At 40.1% G+C, this 17,450-nt stretch overlaps 2 protein-coding genes across 2 annotated transcripts; one reads left to right on the forward strand and one right to left on the reverse strand.

Annotated features, from left to right (window-relative positions):
* Nucleotides 1–10,764, forward strand: pmelb (premelanosome protein b). The gene is made up of 12 exons (XM_051425568.1): nucleotides 1–111; nucleotides 2,654–2,749; nucleotides 3,077–3,223; nucleotides 3,527–3,655; nucleotides 4,132–4,293; nucleotides 5,352–5,684; nucleotides 6,679–6,909; nucleotides 7,797–7,934; nucleotides 8,039–8,141; nucleotides 9,059–9,264; nucleotides 9,374–9,464; nucleotides 10,602–10,764. The coding sequence occupies exons 1-12, from the start codon at nucleotides 9–11 to the stop codon at nucleotides 10,762–10,764; spliced, it is 1,902 nt and encodes a 633-aa protein (XP_051281528.1). The 5' UTR covers nucleotides 1–8.
* Nucleotides 10,765–11,544: 780 nt separating this feature from the next.
* On the reverse strand, nucleotides 11,545–14,553 carry LOC127377561 (tubulin alpha-1B chain-like). Its single transcript, XM_051425576.1, has 4 exons — nucleotides 14,410–14,553; nucleotides 13,022–13,244; nucleotides 12,766–12,914; nucleotides 11,545–12,660 (listed from the first exon to the last, which is right to left on the reverse strand). Exons 1-4 carry the CDS (start codon nucleotides 14,410–14,412, stop codon nucleotides 11,680–11,682), a joined length of 1,356 nt encoding a protein of 451 aa, XP_051281536.1. The 5' UTR covers nucleotides 14,413–14,553; the 3' UTR covers nucleotides 11,545–11,679.
* Between the last annotated feature and the right edge of the window lie 2,897 nt (nucleotides 14,554–17,450).

The raw sequence follows: 17,450 nt of genomic DNA on the forward strand, positions 1-17,450 counted from the left end.
GTTACCTGATGCTCACAAAAGGGATATTTCGTAGAGAAAAAGGTGCGCTGACAATGCGGGCGTCTGTTGTTCTGCTGGTGTTGCTGGTTGTGGCTTCACACACTGCGGCAAGTGAGTACAGAACTAGTTATTATATACATATACATTATTTATATATATATATATAGTTTTTAATTTGTTTTAAGTCTCCAGAGTGGATTTGCTTGTTTCAGTTTAATTTTTATTCTTTAAAAATGTTTAAAATGTTTACTTTTAGTTAAGTTTTTATTAGTTTCCAGATAAGTTTTAGGTTTTTTTAAATTAAAATATGAGGTTTTTTTGTGCTCTTGTGTCGACACATTTGACTAAAGATGAAAACTAAAGACATTTTTAAAAAAAATGTAATTTCAGTTAGCTTTTATTTTTTATTTCGGGTTAACTAAAATGTTTTTTTACACCTAGTTTTGGTTTAAGTTTAGTTTTAGGAAACAATAAACTGAATTTTAGACACATGGAAGCAGTTTAACACAATAAAAGGAGAAAATATGTCTTAAAGGGACGATAAGACGGTAGTTTCAGACATAAACACAGTTCAGACATCTTTTATCTTAATTAATGTATTACTAGTATAATTCAGGACTGTGAATTACGCACTATTATATATTATAATATTGGATTATTATTACTGGTGCACAATTTTGTTCTTGCATTTGATCAAGAAGAAACTAAAACTGTCAAATAAATGCAGTAGAGTAAAAAGTACAATATTTGTAGTATAAATGTAAAGTAGCATAAAAATACTACAAAAAAATACTTGTGTAAAAGTTACTTTTACCAGAAGGGAGATCAAGTCACAAAGTCTCATGTCTTAACACTCAAGTCCTAAACTTTGAGTTCTGAGTCCTAAACAATACAACAAAGAGATCACCACAAAGTTTTTATACGCGAACACAATTCTGTCTGTAAATTCAGTCTTTGGTATTATTTCTTCGTCATGTAACGTTCGTTATTTGTGAGTCTCTCCTGCAATTTGATTGGATGCTGTCGGATTAGTTCAAACAAAGTGGATCCGGGGAATTAAGAGCTGAATGAATAGAGTGAATTTATTCGTGGCACTTTTTTCAAGGTCAAGTGTGAAACATTTAGGAGACTCTATTGGCAGAAATGATATATAATATTCATAGTTATGTTTTCATTAGTGTATAATCACCTAAGAATTGTGTTTTGCACACTTTGTGGCCCCCGCAGTTCACTCTCAGCGAGTTGTGATCTGCAGCTTCACCACTAGATGCCACTAAATCCTTCACACTGGTCCTTTAAATAACACCTTTTAATCTTCGGGGAGAGGAATCTAGTCTAAGTCTTAGTCTAAGTCAAAAAGTTTGAGGCTAAATTAAGTCATTGGTGTTAAAGTCCAAATCTTTTTTGATTCTGTCTCCAGTATAAAGTCATCACATTTGTCATGTGACCTGTGTCCACACCGCTGCTTTCCAAAAGATAAACAGACGACAAACAGCACTTTACATTATTCATCATTACACAGTCAGTGTCGTAATCATGGTGTTACACTGTGTAGATTTAATGTAAACCTTCATACATTTTAAGACAATATTCACTAAATTGACTATTATTTTATTTTTTTAATCTATATCTCAGTCACAGTTTTAATGAGCTCTGTACTCAAACCTTAAAAAGGTCAAAAATTGTGATTCAAAATCAAATCAATTCGGGTTTCATCATCATTTTCTTTCCTTATATGCAAGTAAATCCATTTAGGTAAAATGTTTTAGTCTATAAGATCTGAGTCGAGTTCCCATGACCTCTTTACTCAACCATGCATGAATGTAAACGACACAGAATGTGACCCTCTAAAGCAAAGGCTGTTTATCTTAATCCTTTTTATTCTGAAGTTAAAGGACAAATTCAAATTGTCTGTCTTAAAATGTTACACACATTAAAAGAGTTATCAATAAAGAGCCAGTATGGAGAGAAGGAGTTATAGTTACAACCAATAACTGTTTCAATGTAAACATTCGAACAGATAGAAACAATATTTAAAAGGCAGAGAAATACATTCCCCCCCATTTGGCATCAAGTTTAGTCATACGAGAAGAAAAGCAGTGATTACTGAATTCATAATCACATTCATAACTCTGATTCAGCTGACGATTAGCTCTGTTATCAGCCACTATGTTTAATCCAAATTCAGCCCTGTGACATTGTTAATCTGTGATAAAATCATGCACACGCTCAGCTGAGCATCACATGAGAGGGATTGGAGGGAGGAGAGAGTTATATTGGCAATAAAAAGACATTTAAGTGGGCACCCTCAGTCACATTCATCTAATTATAACATAGAAATATACACACATATGTAAATATATATATTTATCAAGGCCAGAAATGTAGTTGGGACAACTGTAAAACTAATAAGAAGTCACTCTGGTAGATATTTAAAGTGGAAATAGGAAGTTCCTTCGAAGGGAAAGTTTAATTTAGTTTAGTTTAATTTAGTTTTTAATCTTGATTTCACATGTTCAGCTGTCTCTATTGTAAGTTACTATAAATGTAATACTAAAACTTTTTTTTAAAAAATTTAAAAAAAAAAAAAAAAAAAAAAAGTTCATGTGTTCACCTTCTGTTAATACAATATGTTCATGGTTTGATCCGTCAGAGCCCAAAAACCGCTTCACTCGCTATCCATCATGGAACACTAAGATGTACCCAATCTGGAAAGATGGAGACCCGAGATACAAAGACTCCTGGAAAGGTACAACTGTTGTAATATTGTTGGTATAATCACAGATTATGATTATCAAATATTCATAATTTCTTACTTAAACTATCTTTTTAAAGTATTTTTGGGGCTTTTTTGTTAGTGACAGTAGAGACCTGAAATGAGGGGAGATAGAGATTGTATTGACTTTTTTAATGTTTGTTAGGACTCATTAAATGGTCTTATTAACCCTCTATAGGACACCACGGCTGCCCCATTAATATATACTTTAAAAAAAAAAGTTAATTAAGGTTTTTGAGGACGCACAGAAATGTACATTTTGTGTCCATTGCTCAGTGTTTTCACGTCTTCTTCGTCCAGGTGGAAGAGTGACTTTCAATGTAGGGAACGATTCACCAACTCTGACTGCAGCCAAAGTTACCTTTACCATCGACCTGGAGTTCCCACACAACCAGAAGGTGCAGCCGGATGGAGACGTCGTTTGGGCCGAAGACTGCGTAGTCAATGGTAACACAGCATGTGCGCACACACACACACACACACACACACACACACACACACACACACACACACACACACACACACACACACACACACACACACTCTGTCCCTCTCAGGATGAATTGTAATAACTTTGGTGATATTCTGCACCATCATCAGTTTAATTCTTTAGTTCATGACCAAAAACGTACAAATTAAACTAAACACCTCTATTGTCATTGTGAGCATGTAAGCACACTGGGATTAGTGGACTGTCTGAGCTCAAACAGCCGTTATAACACAGTCACAAGTCTCTTTCTCCTGCTGCAGGAACAAAGTACCACGGGTCTGAGCCAGTGTACCCAACTCAGAACACAGACTGGGAAGCGGTTTTCCCTGATGGGTCACCGGTTAAGAAGGACAAGAAGCCGAACTACGTGTTTGTCTGGAAGACCTGGGGTGAGTGGTGCTGTCGCCTCTGAGTTATGTTCACAGAGGGTCACAGAGTTCCTTGTGGCACAAACCTTGGCCTGAAGTATGACCCAGGATGGATTATGTATGAGCCGTATCATATGATCAGATTATGTCACTTCATTATACCTAAAAAAAACAACAATCCAAGCCTTTTAGTTTTGGGATTCAGACATTGCATGACTGGAAGCACGAGGCCTCAGTGATGTTATATCCAAAAAAGTGTTATATTAAGAAGTTTACATAATGAGTATGCAATCTGCTTATTGATTATCCATCACTTCATGAGTGTACTTGTGTTAGTATTCATATAAACAAGGCAACCCTGAACGCATCATACAAAGAACATTTATTTTAACCTGATATTATTAGATTAATTAATAAAGTGTTTATATATATTTGTAGTGAAAAGACAGGAAAGTGTCTCACATGCACTCTTTAATCTCTGGATGCTCATTTGGCAGGTCAGTACTGGCAGGTGGCCGACGGCTGCTCTTCCTCCCTGACCATCGATACAGATGACATCCCACTGGGCTCCTACACCATGGACATCGTTATCTACCACTACCGCAGCAAGGAGAAGTTTATTCCTCTGGGATACGCCTCCACTCAGTTCTCCATCACTGGTGAGTTAGAGACGGTATGAACAATCTACTTAATAATAACATATTTAACCGGAGAGTATTGAAGGGGTAGAACTTATTTAACCATTAATAACTAAAAGAGGAAAAAATATACTAAATATAATTTTGTATATTTAGTATATTTATGGCAAACACATATTTATCTGCAATTAAACACTACACTACCAGTAAATCCTCCTTTTATGTAAACAGGAATTAGGTTTTACATGCAAAATTATACATATAAAAAAGCTTAAAAGCTGCTATAATAAACGATTTTATAATAACAATGAACTGAATGACAATGTGAAAGGTGTCTAGTGATGAATCCACCCAGAATTATTACCTGAAGGCAGCTGTTTTCAGAGAAAAAGCTCTGATAATCTACTGTAAACTAGCATTTAGCAGCGATATTTCACTCAGGAGTTGGTGGAGATCAAAAATAAGCAACTGTTTGCTGCTGAAGTTCACAATATCAACTTAAAAAGGTGAAACTATGTCAATGTCGTGTTCATAACTCGATTCTGCTGCCTCCTAGTGGCCAAATTAATCAGTTATCGCAATTTAGTTTAGTTACGGATAATTAAATGTTAGTATAAGAAGCTAAATTTACATCAAATTTATGGTCTGACTTTATTCATCTAATTTAATTTGTTGCTTTTCTGCTTTCTGAAGCAAAACAGAATAAATGAGTAAAAACATTTAGCTATTTTTGCTAGAAGAACTAATTAGCTACTTGATTGTTATGTTATACACATCTTTGACTAGTTTATTTAGTTTATCTACTGGTTTATGAAACAGGTGCATATTATTAAACCTTGAAACGAACAGGGGGATTCATGTCAACAGAAATATGCAATAAATAAGATAAAATGCTGAATTATTAGACACTAATCAACCAGGATCTCTTTTTAAACTATATAATAAATCTAACAAGCAAAAAACAGCAAAAAACTTTATATGCAATGTGTTTTATGAGTACTTAATATCATACTATAAGCTGTAAACTGCAGCTATCGCCTGTTTATTTTGTCAACATCATTCTTTGTTGTTCTCCTCAGATCAAATCCCCTTCGCCGTCTCTCTGGATCAAGTGAACGACATTGTGGCCGGGGACATGCGCTTCATCCAGAACAGGGCGATCGCCTTCACCATCACCCTCCACGACCCCAGCCAGTACCTCAGCAACGCAGACATCACCTTCAACTGGGACTTTGGGGATGAAAGTGGAGCCCTCATATCCAGAGAGCTGACTGTCACTCACACCTACATCAGCTCCGGCTCATTCAAACCTCAGGTGGTGATCCAGGCGGTGATCCCAGATAAGGCCTGCGACCCACCCGTTGGTACCCCGACCAAGGCCCCCGGTCCACCCACTGATCGAGGCACCACAGGTAAGGAATAGATGGTGTAGTTCCAGCACTTAAAGGGACAGTTCACCCCAAAATCAACCTGACCTGTGGTGCTATTTATCCACTTCCATTGTTTTGGTGTGAGTTTTAGAGATACCAGCACTAAAACGTACAACAGCAACCATGACCTGGTTACTCAAGATAATCCACAGACCTTGTTGTGAGCAGTTTCATGTCGGAACTATTTTCTTTCTACGTATGACTGCGCAGAATGAAGCGTGCATCTACTCATCTGCAACAGGAAAACAATGGCAGCTCGCCTGGTCGCACACGATCTTGTATTACACCAACAATAGTTGTTCAACAGTGAACAACAGTTTACTAAAATGTGTTTGTGAGACTATTTTAGGTGAGAAATAGTCAATGCAGTAACAGAATCTGGATCCATATTTGATCAGCACTGCCTAGTTTGACAGTTTGATCTGAGTGAGAATGAGCTGTCAATCACAAGGTAGCCCCACACTTGAAGCATACCCTGCTTTATGGTCTATTTTACTCCAAATGGGACCATCATTTACTAAATGAACATCATGCTGTATGGAAGAAGACTTGGGACTAAAGATTGAGACCATAAACTCATTAGAAGCTCATAAATCAAGTCAGAACTAGGTTCATTTCACCATAAGACTGCATGGTATCGGTGGTTTATTGCAACCAATTGAGGTGCCCCCTGCTGGCCATTTGAAAGACTGCATGTTAAGGACACTTAACTTGGAAGCTCTGTCCACTATAAAAAACTGTCCATGATGTAAACTTTAATAGTGGCCTCCTCATCTGAGGTGTAACATTAGTGAACTGAAAAATGCAGCCTTCCTTCTGCACGGTGATACGGTTGGCAGCATAAAATGTCCAATTATTCATTAAAAGTTAAAAGCTGTAATAATATTTCCAACATTTTGTACCCATGTACCTCAGCTCCACATTCATACATCTTACTGAAGCACAGACCTAAATCAACAATCTTCCCTGTGTGTAGTGAAAGCTCCTGCACTGGCGTCTGCTGTCCCCATACTGGTTTCCACCAAGTCAACTGGCCTGAACGTCAACCTGGTGCCTTCGGACACAGAGGAGGACAACACTGAGGATGAGGCCTCCACTGCCTCCACCCCTCAACCTGCCCAGGAAACACCCGGGGTGGCCAAAACTCCCTCCCCCGTCAACCCTGTCCTGCCAGCTGACAGTGAAGCACAGACCGGGCTTGCAGCAAGTACGTTTATTTATTGTATTTATTTATTTAAATAACTGCTTGAACATAATTTACCAGAGAATAATTTTACCAGAAGGTCACTTGTTGAATCCCCACCAGAGGAAGTACGTGCAACTACAGCAGTGTGTCATGTTAAAGTGAAAAATAATGAGTTTAGAGCAGCTGCCAGATGAACCAGATAAGAGCTGATTTCCTAAAATGTAAATGTGATGTAAATCTTTAAAGAAGCACTGTCATTGTATCAAACGAGCAGAATGAGTCACTCTATTCTGCTTCATCGTTTGAATTCAGATTTACATGCTGACTGACGTGGTCGGCTCAGTTTTTCTTGTATCATCTGAATTATTTATAGAGCTACAAAACAACCATGTTGGTAACATGTTAAATAATAAATAGCTCAAGTAAATTGCTAATAATAACCTGTTTGTGTCAACTTGATATCGGATGAAAGGCTATTCAACAATACAGCAATAAAAAACAAGGTTTCTAGCTACATACATATACAGGAGGCATAATGCATGAAAGCACTTTGACCCTGGTGTTAGAGCAGGGTTTAAAACGTTTACTACCTGTGCTTGTTTGATACTCATACCTGTAAAAAGTACATTATCTGTACCGTATACTGGATCCAGCCCAGTACTCGCTCAACCATACTGTGAACACAAATATTCAGGAGCGGGCTCACTGAGGCAGGAACTCACTACTACCAACATCATGCTTTCAGTTAATGCTAAACAATGTTATTGTGCATCACAAATGTAGCTATCAAACCACTAAACCAAGCAGAACAAGCATAAAATGAGACTATAAATGATTATTCCTTAATATAAATGTCAAGAAGGATCTATTATCAGCGTATTAACTCCCTGCTGCTGTTTATTTTCCAGGTGGAAAGCGAACGGTGACACTGACGGGCCAAGCTACAGTGGAAGTAGTTGCTAAGAGGGCTGCTGGAGATAAACCCTCCGACGATGACTGTGTCATATATCGTTATGGCTCCTTCTGCACTGGCATTGAAGTGTTTGGTGAGTTCATCCCTTCATCAGTGTCACGTTTGTCGAGCTGTAAAATGAAAACCTCGGAGGTGATTGTTAAGTGACCGTCCTGTTCTTCTTGTCTTTGTTTTCAGAGGGAATTGAGAAAGTAGAGATTGTACAAATGGACAATGCCGTGTTTGCGACGCCTGAGATGGACAAAAATGTTTTGGACATCACTGTTACCTGCCAGGGAAGGTGACTACACCTGCAATTTATCAAATAATACAACACTTTGTTTCTTTTACAAGCATTTTATTGTCTATTTTGAACCACTGGAACAAAACTTTAATTAATATCCTGGGCTGTTATTTGCTGAACTCAACCTGCCTGTATTTGAAACAGGCGTCTATATAGGACAAGCCTTTAATTCATTTTGCACTCTTGCAAAGATAGAAATATTATCAGATTGTTTATTTAAACCTGTCTGAATATTACTTGTATGAAAATGTAGGCTATCAAATAACATAATGGATTATGATGGTTTCCATAAAGTCAACTTAAGGGTTAAACTGTGGAGAATCTAACTGATCTAACGATGTGTAACATGTCCCCGTTGTCGTTTCCTCTTCCACTCTACTCTGTCTTTCAGAGGCTGTAGTGAGCTCTGTTTTAAAGTTAGATTTTGGTTCCATATGAAGGATCCATTGTTAACAACCATGCCATGCTAGCATGTTGGGAAGGGGGCTAAATAACGCTCCAAATTGAGGCTATATTTTGGCGAATTTCAAAAGGGATTCCCTTGACCTCTGACCTCAAGATATCGGAATGAAAATAGCTTCCAAGGGTACCCACAAGTCTCCCCTTTGCAGACATGCCCACTTTATGCTAATCTCATCCAGTGTTGGGGCAACCCATCTATATGCATGTGTAGCATATTGACAAAAGTTGAAACATTTATATGTATGTAGACGATAAGAGGTTTTATACATCCAAAGAATTTCTATAAAATCCAGACCAGGCCTCTAAATGAGACCTGGGTCTATTTGGGACCCTGCTTTTAATTATCTGTTGTGTTCTTTGTGGGTCTAGCATGAAGAGACTACAACTTCCTTTTCATTGTGCAACCTTGTGTTATATAATGAAATAAACTACCTTGTATCGTCTCTCTCCAGCCTTCCGAAAGAGGTGTGCACCGTGATTCTGGATGCAGAGTGCTTGAGGCCGATTCACACGGCGTGCAACATGGTGGAGCCCTCCAAAGAGTGCCAGCTGGTGTTGCGTCACTTCTTCAACGACTCTGGCATCTACTGCATCAACGTGTCCATGGCCAATGACGTCAGTTTAGCTGCAGCCAGTGCCAAAGTCAGCGTCGACATGGGTACGCATCACAACCACCACACAACGGTCCACACATTTCAGTGTTTGGTTTGACAATGCAGCACATTTCTGCTTTATCCTGCTCACCCATAATGTGATCTTTGTTACAGGGTCAGGTCTGTCCTCTCTGGGCACTGTCGGCATGGTGTTGGGTGTCTTGGTACTCGTCCTAGCAGTAGGAATAGTGGCATATTCTTACAAGTAAGAGCTGATTTTTTTTTGTAATTATACAGAATCTAATTTATTTATTTTAAGGGATAACTTTGATTACATTGTATATTTGCCAACAAAGGCCCAGACCCATGCACTATATCCCAGGCATGACTAACTCTCTCACAGACAGGCATGTGCAAATAAGCAGTCCTAATCACTGGCAGTATGCAAAACACCTGTGCTCACTCTGGTGGCAGAAGCTCCACCTCTTGGGAAATAAACAAATAGAAGAAATACTTGTAACAACACACACAAAAATACAGAAAAAGGGCGTGAAACACAGTGAATACAGGAAACACATATAAAAACAGGAAGCACCTTAGCTGCATCATCCTGCATATGTTCCCAAAAACTATTAAAAACACCACCCTGCTGCTGAATACACACTAGAGGTCAAAGTGTGTATTAATCCGCAGCTGAAACTAGTCCTCCAAGTCGCTATCTCTTATGTTAACAATGGATCAAATTTGAAAGGTCACCCAACTCTCTAGTTGCCCTCAATTCTACAGAGCTTTATAACTAAGCACATGACCACTTTCAGCCATCACAGGCGGCTGTTTTCAGACTTCATTCAGCCCACCTTAGCTCCACGTCAGCCCATTTCTGGATTAGCCAAGAACCGGCTGAGTCAGGACTGCCAAGATGGCACCCACACCGAGCACTTTATAGAAATCTATGACGTCACAGAGACTATGTCTATTTTTAATTATACAGTCTATGCTCTCATAGCGTAATTCCCGTCCTCAGCAAGCAGCTGTTATAAGTAAAAACCCACACTAAGTTAGCAGCTAGATGCTTTTTATCATTTAGCAGAAAATGACATAGGAAGTACTGGAGACCAAAATAAAGCTAAAAAGAGTGTGAATATTGGTTTTACATCCTTAAAGTGGCTAGAAACACAACTTTAAGAGTATATTAATGTTGCTCCATGTCTGCTTGATGTCTAAATAGGCAGAAAACTCTCACTATAACAGCTCAATAGGTGATAATAGGTCTGTTTTGTGTTCACAGCTTGTTTCCATTTATATATTGTATATAATTGTGGCATGTTTTTACATTCGTACGTTATCTGTAAAACACATCTAGTTCAAACAACCTGTCTGGATTTTGTGTTTTACTCAACAGGCGCTTTAAGTCCTACCGCCCTCTGAAGGAGGACCTGATTGTGTCTGCCGGCCCGCAGCCCGACCGGGTTCACAGCTGCTCTGGAGCCTCGATGTTCTGGAGTCTTCTGAACAAACGGGGAGCTGTGGACAACTGCCCTCTGCTGCAGGACAGACCGGTGTAAACCATCACCAGCAAAACAAAGCAACTTATGATTGATGATGAAGTTATAGACACCTGGGAGGTCTTTTTATACTTTTTTTTGGTTTGTTTTTTTACATATTTTCTAAATGACAAATTCATGAGTGTGTAATATTTGGGTTCTCAATCAAATTTCCTGGAATTACTATTATTAGACATGCCCTGATCTTTTGTACCTACTTGAAGCTAGTTAAAAGTGTGTGCTTTTATTTGGACAAAACTGACTTTGAGTGTTTTTCCAATAAACTTTGGTCAAAACAGATTTGCTTTACTGTGATTTATGACACAAAAAGATGAGATAGACCCTCTAATCCCACCCAAAACTCATCCATGTTTTAAAAAACTAACATCCAGAAAGACTCCTCCCATTCCTCCAGTAAATAAAGGCTCTATTATAATCACAGGCTTGATATCATAACATTCAAACATTTTGGTGAAAATAATCCTTATAAATCATGTTAGAGCTTCACATAGTAAGCAAATATACAGCTTCAGAGTTCACTTGAGACATATACATGTCATTTTTCATACATTAAACCAATATTAATCAGAAGTCCTTCAGAAATCAGTAAATGGAAACAGAAGAACAGCATTGGACTACAGTTGAGGACCCATCTAGCATCAACATGCTAACTTTAACTAGGTGTTATATATGAGTCTACGACTTGATTACATGGTATAGCTCAACATTTTAGAATTTCAACATTTTGTAGGACTATGCACTCAATATATATTTAGGTTGAATTAAAAACAGACAAAAAAATTCACATGTCACAGGAATTTTATTTAGAACAGAGCCAAACTGGTAACTGATAGACAAACATTTCTGTTTAGAATGCATTCAAGAACACATTGCAAATCAATCATTTCCTGCTTAACTAATGCCTTTATGTTCCTTTTAATATTCCTCTCCTTCCTCCTCTCCCTCACCCTCAATGGAGTCAACTCCAACCTCCTCATAATCCTTCTCCAGAGCTGCCATGTCCTCTCTGGCCTCAGAGAACTCTCCCTCCTCCATACCCTCACCCACATACCAGTGAACAAAGGCACGCTTAGCGTACATCAGATCGAACTTGTGGTCGAGCCGAGCCCAGGCCTCTGCAATAGCAGTGGTGTTGCTCAGCATGCACACAGCCCTCTGGACCTTGGCCAGATCTCCACCAGGAACTACGGTGGGCGGCTGGTAGTTGATGCCAACCTTGAAACCAGTGGGGCACCAGTCCACAAACTGGATGGAGCGCTTGGTTTTGATGGTGGCAATGGCAGCGTTGACGTCTTTGGGCACCACATCACCACGGAACAGTAGGCAGCAAGCCATGTACTTGCCGTGGCGAGGGTCGCATTTCACCATCTGATTGGCTGGCTCGAAGCAGGCGTTGGTGATTTCAGCCACTGAGAGCTGCTCGTGGTAAGCCTTCTCAGCTGAGATAACAGGGGCGTAGGTGGCAAGAGGGAAGTGGATACGGGGATATGGCACCAAGTTGGTCTGGAACTCTGTCAGATCAACATTGAGGGCGCCGTCAAAACGAAGGGAAGCAGTGATGGAGGACACAATCTGACTGATCAACCTGTTCAGGTTGGTGTAGGTAGGACGCTCGATATCGAGGTTCCTACGGCAGATATCGTAGATGGCCTCGTTGTCCACCATGAAGGCACAGTCAGAGTGCTCCAGGGTGGTGTGGGTGGTCAGGATGGAATTGTAGGGCTCCACCACAGCGGTGGACACCTGAGGAGCTGGGTAGATGGAGAACTCCAGCTTGGACTTCTTGCCGTAGTCGACAGACAGACGCTCCATCAGCAGGGAGGTGAAACCAGAGCCGGTGCCACCTCCGAAGCTGTGGAAGACCAGGAAGCCCTGAAGGCCAGTGCACTGGTCAGCCTGAGGACAGAGAGGGAGAGATAACGATCACATATGAAATACAGTAATGGCCTTTAATTTTGATATTCTGGAGCAAAATCTGAACTCCTTCTGCTCTGAATTTACCAGTTTGCGGATCCTGTCCAGCACCAGGTCGATGATCTCTTTGCCGATGGTGTAGTGTCCGCGGGCGTAGTTGTTGGCAGCATCCTCCTTGCCGGTGATCAGCTGCTCAGGGTGGAAGAGCTGGCGGTAGGTCCCAGTGCGCACCTCATCTAAGAGGACAAAAAACAGACATTGCATCAGTTGTGGTTTATAATTATCAGATATTTCACTTTCCATTTGCCTGAGTTAATGTTAAGCTAAAGAGAATTACACTTACCGATGACAGTGGGCTCAAGGTCCACAAAAACAGCCCTGGGGACGTGCTTTCCGGCTCCAGTTTCACTGAAGAAGGTGTTGAAGGAATCGTCTCCTCCGCCAAGAGTCTTGTCACTGGGCATCTGTCCGTCCGGCTGGATCCCATGTTCCAGGCAGTAAAGCTCCCAGCAGGCATTGCCGATCTGGACACCGGCCTGACCGACGTGGATAGAGATACACTCACGCTGGAGGAAAGAAAAAACAGGGAGGTTATTGACTCCATTCAGCTTTAATTCCTTTACATACTGAAACTGCTGGCTTTTACATGAAACCTAAAACAATAATTGCATCTTGGAGCTGTGAACATTCAGTTGCTCCCCCTATCTGAGATTAACAGGCAGTGCAGCAGGAGGCACCTCCCTGCACCACAATCGGCAGGGGACAAAAAAATGCCTGACAGCAGCCCCCGCCGAGGCAGGACGCTGCTCTCGTCTTTCCTCCAGTCTTTTTTTTGTCCTCTTGTCTTTTCATCCCACACTCTCCCTCTTTTGCAAGCATAAGCAGAATGCAAATTCTTTTGCGCATGCACATCATGAGTCTGGAATATTCCACTTGCTCTCGTGCCTTGAGGATGCAAAATCACAGCGGATGCTTGGGGTGAAAACAGAATCCACCCAACCCCCCTCGAACACAACTCTTTAAAAAAATCAAAGAAATCTGCAAATAATCCACATCAAATTATCTGTTAGGATGAAATCAATTAAGAGATGTTGTGTGTTTATTTAAATAAGCCCTTTGTATTTAATGTCATGTTGAAATGAAGCATTGTGTTGCAGTAATTTCTGTTTAAAAAATCCTAAAAATACATTAAAAATACATTTTCTGCTGTATCCTATGAATTAAAAATGATAGCTGCAATCAAATGTCTCCATCCCCACCCAAACTGCCCCTCCCTGCCTGCAAACAGGGTAAAGCATTGGTGAGGTGTATGATTTTGGAATATTGACACATTAAATTTGACATAAAATAATAAAAAAAAAACAAGGTCAGATAAGCTGTTTTATAAAGAAACACAGATTTATCCTCCTGATTGTCTGCTACTGTAGCCTGAGTCAGTGCTTTTGTCTTCACACAATGACCCACTGCTGCAGACAAATCTGTGTTATCAACAGCAACATTACACTGTTCACCCTCCATCCTTAAATACACCCACAGTGCTGTTAAAGTGACGCTACAGCTGTAAAAACACACTCAACCGGGTCTGCAGGATAAAGTGGAGAGGGTCATCCGAGGATGGAAAAACCCTCCGCGACGTCGTGTCACAGCCGGAGACACCGGGGTTGCTGCTCAACCTTCATCTCTGCCTCACTAAACTGTCTCAGAAAACACACATGAGAAAGAGGAACTTACCATGTTTTTCGTCTGAGGTTCAAAAGAGGGAGAGGAGAAGGAGAAAATGTGAAGAAAAAAGGCTTTTTAAAAACGGTGTGTTTGCGTCGCGTGTTGTACCCAACGGGGTCGTTGCAACAACTGCTGAATGGGAGGGCGGTGCTATCAGATTTATACAGGCAGGGCAGGGGATTTGCTTCTGTGCACTGAGGGAAAAAAATCGCTTTTACTACCAATATTTGGTAATGCTGCTTAAACCACACTGTTCTGCATTTTTCATTAACATTTAAACAACATTGTAATAGTTTAAATAGCTCTTTAAGGGCTTTGCAATAAGATAAATGTTATTAGATGGTAGTGATTTTATATTGGAAGTGATTCAGAATATGAAAACTGTGTGGGGGATATTTTTTAAAAGCTTTATTGCAATGTCATTTTCAATACTTAATTTTAATGAGCATTAACATAAGCTCATGCTTATTGATTAAAGGGCTATTTAAACAATTATTGTTCAATTATTCATATTATTCATGAAGAGGAATGAGCAGAGACTGAATGCATCTATTATTTAGGCGTGGCAAACATTATGATGTGTTGTAATAGTCTTATATTGGTGTATATAATCAAATTCTCTACATAAATCTGAGTCTTTGCACCTGATGCATCGTATATTATGCAAAATAGCTGAACAAGATGCTTCCACCTCACTGGAGCTGGTATCAGCTGTGTGTCCATATTGCTGCTGAGGCCTGCCATGGTATCCGCCAGGCATGCCAGCTCTCCTGCTCTCCTCCCTCTTTGTCCCAGATTCTCTGCAATGATGTCATCCAGTGGGCCGATCACGTGGCTGCATGTCTGCCTGTCTCTGTGTGCCTCTGCTGTTCAGATGGACAGAGATCTGGGGTGTGCTTCCTCTGGTTCTGTCTTGTTTGAGGAACTGAAATTGCATTTTTTTTTCATGTGTCATACTGGTTGTACTGTACAGAACTTGATCTGCACACTGGTCTTTCTTCACACTCTGGCCCTTCCAGTTACAACATTAAATCCCTTTAAGCTGCCTTGAATCCTGCAGGGAATGACAACCATTTGAAAAGAGGCTTTGTACTGCTTCTAACATAACAAGTACTTTCCAAGTTTACAGGAAGTCTGGACAAAATATCCTCAATTCAGTCTGAACCCAAAACTTTGCTTTTAGTCCGAACACCCACCACAAAGTGGGAGCTATCATTTATTCAGCAGGGAAGTGATGTATAATTCACAACAAGCTTTCTGTGGTTGCTGTACTCAATATGAACTGCAGGGGATGAAAGAGAAGGACAGGAAGCTGCCATGGCTCCCAGCCAGGACTTCTTCAGAGAACATTCTCCACTCTGCTCCCTCCTCCTCTTCCTCCTCCCCATCCTGCTCCTCCTCCTCCCAACCAGCAGCTGTGAGACAGGGAGGGTCTGAGCAGCTGCACACCAAGAGGAGAGAGGCAGGATGGGAATGCTGGAGAGATGGGAGTGGTCCTTCATGGCATGAAACCGACTGCACTGCAAATAGAGAATATGATACCCAGCGAAGTGACGCAGCATATTTTCCATCTGTCACGGCATGTTGAAGGTTTCAATGCAGGTGCAGTTAGATAAAAGAAGAAGGTTGTGATAACTTTATTTACTTACATGAATGAGCTAAGAAAGATTTTGATCTTGATATATGTGTGTGAGGTTGAAAGGGTAGGGCAGAACCTTCCTGTGCTGTGCTATTATACATGATTTGGTTCCTCAAATCAAAAAGAAAGCTGTTAATAAAACGTAATAAATCATGATTGACATGCAGGTATAATGACAAATAAACTGACTGCCATTTAAAAAGAGTTAAGCTACTCAGACACAGAGATATGAACACACATACATATAATAGATAATGAATAATAATTTATTGATAGATCTAGATGTGACAATTGATCAGAGAGTATTGTATCATGTATTGTGTATAATGGCAGAAGGAAATGAACACTAAAGAGGGTAGAGAGAAAAGGAAATAGCACATTATCAACCAACAGAACCGAAGATAAAAGAAGCAAATGAGGAATAGAAGGAGACATAAATGACATTTAGGAGGATTTATTTTAAGAAATTTAATATAATATTCATTGGTATGTTTTCATTAGTTTATAATCACCTGAATATAATAATCTTTTTTTTTTGTTACCTTAGAATGAGCTGTTTATATCTATAGAGGCTGTGGGTTGCCCATGGAGGCCGCCATGGTTTTACTGTAGCCCAGAACAGACAAACCAAATGCCGGCTGTTGATAGGGCCTCACGTGTTTCTCCTACACAGTTCACAGCCTGTTCTCATTCCCAGGTCGTCAAATACAGGAGCGAGCAGTGTTCAGTTAGCTGCAGTCTGAAACATCCCCACTAGATGCCACTAAATCCTACAGACTGGTTCTTTAAATTGGGCAGTGCCGTCTTTCTCATGCAGTATATTCAATTCAATTCAATGCAGTTTTATTTGTATAGCGCCAATTCATAACAGAAGTTATCTCAGGACACTTTTCAAATAGAGCAGGTCTAGACCGAACTTCTTATAACATTATTTACAGAGACCCAACAGTATATGTGGCATTAATCTCCTTTAAAACCTTTAAAATGTCTCAGGGTGAATAGGCTTCAGATATCAGAACAGTACCGGGGAAAGCACAATGACATCAACTGTAAAAAGACAGGTAGAAATGTTGGTGATTTGATGGTATGATTCACTGAACAGAGAGAATAATGTGCTAACTATGAACCGTCATTCGTTCCTCTTAACTTTGCATTTCAAAATCTGGGTTATTTTAAGCAGCTCCACATTCAGTGAAGTATGGTTTCTTCCTCTGGGACGACTGCTGTTGTAGAGTTTCTTTTGTTGGTAGCAACCAACCGTCTTAACTGTCCTTTAGTTTGCTGGGCTGCTCTTTAGGCCCAATGAAGAACAATTTATGGCCTTTGTCATTGAAAGTTGACTTGACTTTAATACAGACACCAACAGAGCTGCTTCGTGCGTCCAGTAACATTACTGTCTCCAGAAAGAATG

This window comes from Dicentrarchus labrax, unplaced genomic scaffold (genome assembly GCF_905237075.1).
Source record: "Dicentrarchus labrax unplaced genomic scaffold, dlabrax2021, whole genome shotgun sequence".
Classification (NCBI taxonomy): Eukaryota; Metazoa; Chordata; class Actinopteri; family Moronidae; genus Dicentrarchus; species Dicentrarchus labrax.